At 42.5% G+C, this 7304-nt stretch overlaps 1 protein-coding gene across 2 annotated transcripts in view; it reads right to left on the bottom strand.

The window, feature by feature from the left end:
- raskol (Ras GTPase-activating protein raskol) overlaps positions 1-7207 on the bottom strand; it is a 650862-nt gene extending 643655 nt beyond the window's left edge. For both annotated transcript variants that reach the window (XM_071587458.1, XM_071587450.1), the window contains exon 1: positions 6797-7207. In XM_071587458.1, coding sequence (XP_071443559.1) covers positions 6797-6857 — 61 coding nt within the window. In that variant the 5' untranslated portion in view covers positions 6858-7207. The remainder of the gene's footprint in view (positions 1-6796) is intronic.
- Between the last annotated feature and the right edge of the window lie 97 nt (positions 7208-7304).

Genomic DNA, 7304 nt, shown 5'->3' on the forward strand with positions numbered 1-7304 from the left:
TCAACCTTGTGGTAACTCCTGACCTAAGAGTGAGCACAAATGGAAAACACTCTGACTTATCTTCCAGGCAAACCCGAAAACCGACCGGTGAGCTAAAAAAATAGCTATTAAAAAACAAAAAATTCCAAGGTCCCCTGCTCCTCGCAGGCGGATCTGCTTGCATAGCGCAGGCGTCGCCCTTCCCAATGCTATGCGCGCGGGCGATATACAGTTATATATACATACTCTTAAACTAAGCGCCGCTAGGCTGCTTGGAAGCCACCATGCAAGCGACCACTCCCCCCTCTCGGCCATCCCCCTCCAGCCGAAGCCGCCCTCCCCGTCCTATGGAAACTGTCAATGACCTCCACAGCCGCCTACCTCTTAACTGCCGGAGGATGGGGCTGGGAGTGGCCGAAGAGGAGGATGCGGGAGAAAGAGAGAGAGGAACGAGACCTTCTCACCTCCTATCCGGGAGAGTGGGAGGAGATTTGGCCCAGGGAGGGGGCGGAAGGGACTGAAGGGGGGGGGGAAGGCGAAGGAGCTTGATGAGGAGGGAGGCAGTCAGCTGATCGGACAAGGTGGGAGGGTTTTTAGGTAAGGTTGCGTTGCCACGGCTACCTGTCCACCGAGAGATTGCCTCTGCAGACTGATTGGGAACAGCGGAGACTTGAACGGGCACCTGTCATGCCCTCTCCCTTTCTTTCCAATGTTATGTTGCGCGCAACGCTCCGTATAGACCCTACTCTCTCACCAAGTGAAGTTTTAAGTTACGTAAAAACAACTCCGTGACACGGCGAGCACGAGAGTCGGGTCATCCCTGGGATAATTGCCATGAAAAGTAGCGAAGAGTGTCTCTATAAATCCAATTTCCACCATTTTTTAAACCATCCCTCCGTCGAGTTCTATCAATGGCTCTATCATTCGAGCAAGCCTTAAAATTTAAATAGCAAGTTTCAGACATCAGGGCAGACATACTCCTTACACCCAAACCTGATTAATAATCAGCATTTCATTGAACCTTAAAGTGAGCTCCACGTCATACCCACCATTGGGGATGGAAAAGAGAGGCTCTTTGATGGGAAAAAGTACTTTCATCGGGGCTGAAGAAGACATAGAAGATATGATGAAAAACACCCCAAGGGGAAAGACGTTGAGTTCCCTACAGCTTACTTGCTACATGCCTCTGTACTCTACGCTATAGATAATAAAAAAGAATGACGTTAACAAGAACGGTTGCATCCAATTAATTTTGAATAATGACTTGAATTTTGAACAATTTTTTTCACAGTCGCTGGAGTCATCCTTAATGAGTTTTTAAGGTCTGTTGGACTTCACCGACACAAATTAACGAAGCGCAAGTTAAAATACTTTGCCGATGAAAAGGTTACTCATAACACCTCATTTCACGAAAAGGAGATTCAAACCTAACAAAACTAGGGGAATGGAAACATTTAAATGGCATGGGATCGTGGTCAAATTTGTAAGTATTTTAGTTATTGCTCTGCGTTAACAACTAAAATGTGCGACACCGTTACGTATAGGTATGACAATAGCCTAGAATTGAAGATGATTAGAAGGAACACTCCACGAAGTCTTCCTGGTAGGGTTCACTTCTATTTAAGTTCCAAAGAAATTTCTTCATGAATAGTAATTCAGTTTTACAAATATCATACTAAGATAATAATATTCAACTAGGAATTCCGAGCTCTGGAAAATAAATAACCTTAATCTTTCCCGCGAACATGACATTTCTTTTTGAAAGATGCAGGAAATGCTCACAGGATGAGCACGGATCTACAATCAGCGGATAAGTTTTCTCGAATCACGATCACTTAATTATTGTTTTCCATATCCCCAAATCACCTTACACAACCTTCCGAGATAATACATTCGATGATGAACTCCGACAGCGGGGCATAATGGGAAATCCCTACTTTTAAAACGGCAAGTTACCAAAAACAAAAAAATAAAGATGAAAATCATTACCCAAGAATTGAAGTGGGTAAAACGTGACGAGGAACCGAAAACATCGAAACCACAACGAGTGATAGAAAGAAGAAATACGAGGCAAGCTTTCTCGTGAACGCTCGTGCCGGGGCAATGCCGCGTTCGACCCGGCGAGACGGTACACGTTTCTGCCTCCGCCAGCGGGGCAATCTCGATGTGGCTGCGCGTCACGACCGGAGGAAACATCTCCTCGGACCACATCATATATATAATACACATCCCTCTCCTCCGGCCCTCCCTCACGCAACACCATTTCGCTCACTTTGGCTCTCTCTAAACCAAGCCGGGCTGGCATTTGGTCCATTGTCGTAAAGGGACGTCATTTACATCCATAAGTGATGGAGACTGTAAAGTATTAATGACTAAAATTTATGTAGATTCATATTTTCTGCTGGCGACCGCTCTCCGGTCTTCCTGGGATTCAGTTCGGTTAATTCCTTCACCTCTTCGCAAAACCCCAGGGAAACGTGGGAAAACGATCGTAACCGTTCACAACAGTGACCACACAAAAATGGCAGTCATAGCAATTCCCCTCGGCTATGAGCTTAAGTCGTGATGTTCGTGTAGCCATGGAAAGACATACTTGTATATGTCTGATACTGAAGGAATTGTTCCGCATTATTATTTATGGAGATATATTAATCAGTGCAGGCACTCACTCATCCATTCCATGGAGTGAATTTTAGAGGAAAGCAACCGATTTAGTAAACGCCCTAACCTTGAAAATCCCTCTTATATTAACTCGGGAATTCGCTTTAATTTTGATCATTGATAGATGATGGCAGTTCAACGCATTCTGGATATTCTATACCATATAGGGGAAAATAATAACTGAGGGTGCGGGGTAATTTTGAAAAGAGATTGCTACTTAAACTTAATAAACAACAAGAGCTTCTGGTTCCTTTCCATTCGTGCAATTTAATTTCAAAGCAACATTTCCCTCTGGAATCCCTAACTCTCACCAACTCGGGGATAGAACCAAGGAATCGTATCTGTTCTCTCTAGGGCAACATCTCTCTCTTTTGCCTCGTCTCCGTGTATCTTCAATCTCTCTCTCCAACAGCTTCCTTTAAAACCCTCCCTCAATCCCTTACACTGTTAACCCTTCATGACTTCTTATCTTCTCTTTCCCATCTCCCGCAGGATCCCAACTAAATCCCAGTATATCGGCACACGCCATCTGCGGCAAAAGCCTTCCCGACTCTTTTAACCTGAGTCTCTTGAGGGGTGGAAGAAAAATTTCACAGCCACGATGATATGGGAAGCTCTGGAATTTGGGAATGACGATGAAGTTGAAAGGTCGTCACCCTTTTAAGCCGGAGAAATACTCAAGCCGGGATTTTCGTCGACGGGAGGCGTACGTCATGTTATTATTTCCAGTACCCATTGAAATGGAAGGCACCTGAGTATTGGGGTCATCGTCCTAATCAAAAGGAATATAGGCAGCTCCTAAATTGGCATTATATTTCAGCAGCATGTACGAGATATTAGGCATTATGGGTAGGCAAGGGCGGTAATCATTATTAGTACCGGAATCCATATAAGGAGCAATATCATCATAAATAAACGTCCCAAGTTTACTTTGTGGGACTACTCCTGTCCGACGACCTCACGTCTTATCAGATACATGCACATCGCTGGATTTGACGTATGTAGGTATGAAGACCATCAAGCATCTGCTTGATCAGATACTCTCATCATTATAGCTGTGTTCTAGGTTTGAGCTGGGGTTGGGCAGTCTCTTTCCAATTTAATAAAGCTGCAGCCTCATAAACAGAAATCGTGTCAAAATTCTGTGTACTCTCATGGGAAGACTCATCCCGATGAAAAGATGTTTGTTCTAACGACGACGGCATGAAATTTTGTGGGACACTCGCCGCAGGAACGCCGACAGTGAAGAATCCAACGCAGCGAAACAGCCAGGAAACCCCTGATTTCGAAAACAACCGTTAGAAAGCCTTCAACAGAACACTTTTTGAAGTGAATGTCATGCGATGTTATGCAAATGAATTTTAGATATAATTCTCACCTTTAGATAAATGCAAATGCCGCAAACAAAGTCTCGAGTCAATTACCCTCGAACCCCGCTTCCAAGCCCTTTAGGAGGAAACATTGGAGGCAGGATAATTAATTAAAAACTCCATGATCTTTACGCACATCACGGAGATTGTTAGGTTTTTCTTCACACCCTGGGTCCCCAGTTCTTTAACCTTAAAGTCAAGTTAGAAGCTCTTAAGCTTCAAGTCAATTAAAAGTCTTACAAAAATAATACTCGTAAAATATATTTTTATCCAAATATTCTGCGATGAGTAGACACGAGAGGCGTTAGGACAAATATTTGGTCATCAGTGAGAGCGAACACGTAATTGGACAGGTAGCTATGAAAACGCGCCTCTGGAGAGCAAGAGATTTTTCTAATGGTCAAAATTTAGTTGTATAATTCGGGAAGGGAGGAGTTATCTCGCTGCCAGAAAACCAATCAGGAAGAACCCAGCTAAGGATTCAACGGATCAGGGAGCCACCGAAGCTCAGCTACTGCCCCCCTTCCAGGATTCATACTGCACCATACCAACGCTCCTTCCAAGAAAATACCACTCAAAATACACATAAAAACTGTTTCACTCTAACCAAGTCCCGAACAAAGAGAAAGAAATCATGGTTTTAGCTATAACGGATAGTGACCAATTTAAAAAACCCTTGTTTATTGGAGGTGACTCTAAACATTTATGAGAAAGTTGATGAGAAGGATACATCTGAGCCCACAGCAAATTAAAACCAGAAGGCTTTTACTTCCAATCCCGTGTAAATTATGCATATTAAATCGGAGGAGACAGTAAGAACGAAAATATCCGGCCACCGATGAAGGTACTCCACACTGAAGTTAAAGAGTTGAGTATTGGGGTAGAGGGAGACGTGAATATCGTTGTCTTAAAAACACTACGTACCCCCAGACTATTAAGACTTTTCATTGTCGTACTCAGTACATTAATGCCTATAGATGGCGCTCGGCTATTTTTTTCAAATAATGTATGATCGTTTTACTTTCACTCGCTCTGAAATACTTGGCATATTTCAGACAACGGTCGGTTTTCCGTGATGGGAGAGGCAGTCACCCTCACTGGCTACGCGCCTCGCTCAGCAGAACAGACCTCCAAGCCTATAGCTCATGTGAAGGACTTAAGATAATATTTTAGTAACCACATCTCCTTTTCAATCAATAGAAAATGATACGAAAAATAGACTTCCACAACATGTTGCTGAATAATTATCAGTGAATCCAAAAATCGTCATGAAAATCAAATGAAACCGAACGATGCCGGGTCGCAGCAGAGGAGAATTGAATGGGGGAGGGGGCGTTGCAGCCAGCACACCGAGCAGCACAGCCCGGTGTCCTTGAACGATAGGTGAGCTATGGCCTCCTACAAAACCAAGCGAAATGCCTGCTTCCAAGAAAAACATTCCCACGCCTAGTTGTTGCTTACATGTGTACACAAACGAAAAAATCTACAGATTAGAGCGATTGATCTGCTTGTGGACCTGACATTTCCTCCCCAGGAGGTTCACGAAAACCTCTTGTACGTGTCAGTAGACCTTAAGTTGTAGGAAAATTGTTACCTTGTTCACTCACCTGAACTGGAAATATTTGTCTCCTTTAAGACAGCGGCTCCCAACCGGTGGTCTGCGAGAACATTTTGGTGGTCCGTGAGGATATTTCAAACAAGCAGCAGTAACTACCACATTAATAATTCTGTTACATTTGAACAATTCTAATAATATCAACAAATACAATTACCATTTCATATTAATATTAATCACCATTTCCTCATCATGGTCGGCGACCGTTGCTCTCGGGTAATACAATACTTGTTTACGTCGTCATGACAATATGAAGATCCTGCGGGATGTTGGGCAATGTCAGCCAGGACTGACACTGAACGCAATTGGCGCCATGATTAATTTTCTGGCTAAATTCTATACTAACGGCTATTCATTGAACTTGAATATCAATACGGCCAAATATATCAGACCTTCGTTATATAATTTTAAAAGAAATTAATTTTCGGGACAGGCACCAAAGTAATGCCGTGGTGACTAAAAATGTATCATACAACGCGTAAGAACTACAATAAATTCGCTATATACTTCATCTTATCCCGAATCTTCTACCCTATGACCCAACATATTGAAGGTCTTTTACTTGCCGCAATCATCCGCGCAAATGACATCTACCGGTACCTATTTCTCAGCCATACAATCATTTTGGATTAATTACCGACCTAAGATCAAGGAAATAAACTTTTTTAACCCGGGAACTTAAGGTAGGAATACTGCACTGAGATATTCCAGATTAGAACTTCATGTGATTTATGGGCATGATTCCAAGGCCAATCTTAAGTAAATACGAAATCAAATCATATTAAATCTGCCTCGATAGTATACAGTATTCTAAATATAAGAAATCTGTTGCTTTCCAAATCAAATCGAACCGGGGAGTACATTTTCGTAATTTAAATGAGGGATTGGGAGGTAAATTATGTCCAAATTTTGAGCCAGAAAAATAATAACTACAGAATGGCATTTGTATTATCGGAAAAGCTGTTAATAACATGCAAACCGGTAATTTACAACGACACTCAAGCGGGAAAAAATCGCTTATAAATAAACACTACATTCTTGGAGGCTAATGGCAATTTCAGCAGTAATATGAACAAAAATTAAATAACATTGACTTTGAAATTTCAGTAATATATATTGAGTCGAACTTATACACTATTTCAACATAAATTTACGAAGAGAAAGAACTTACCACAAACATTTAGCCATCCTTCCACCCTGCAAGGGTAGACCAGCTTTGTCCTCCGTGTCATTTCGGCGACAAATGAATGAAACTGAAGACAGGAATGACCAACCGACTTCGTATGCTGATAAATTCCAATATACGTCGAAAATATTGGCTTAGAAAATATCCTTTTTTGCAAACGATTCCATGTCACACACAAACACTGCAAGGGTAAAAAGCTGAATGGAATTTATCCCAAGCACTACACACTTCTCCTAAGAGCCACACCTACTCAGCGCGGGTGCGCCTTCGAGTTTTGCCGGCACAAAAACTTCATGACTATCCCTCACAAATCTGCAAACAGCAGGTTTTGAATTGCCAAAGTTAAAAAAACCGGGTAGGTAGAATCCAAGGGTTGGCCCTTCGTCGTGTGTTCGCCTTCTCCCACCGAGCAACGGAATACAACTGCTCACCTGCAGTTCAAATGAGAGATGAAAAAACAAGCGAAACGCTCTCTGGTGACCACCGGGAAAAT

The sequence above is a fragment of the Hetaerina americana genome, unplaced genomic scaffold (assembly GCF_022747635.1).
Source record: "Hetaerina americana unplaced genomic scaffold, ioHetAmer1.1.p SCAF_1, whole genome shotgun sequence".
In the NCBI taxonomy this organism is placed as follows: domain Eukaryota; kingdom Metazoa; phylum Arthropoda; class Insecta; order Odonata; family Calopterygidae; genus Hetaerina; species Hetaerina americana.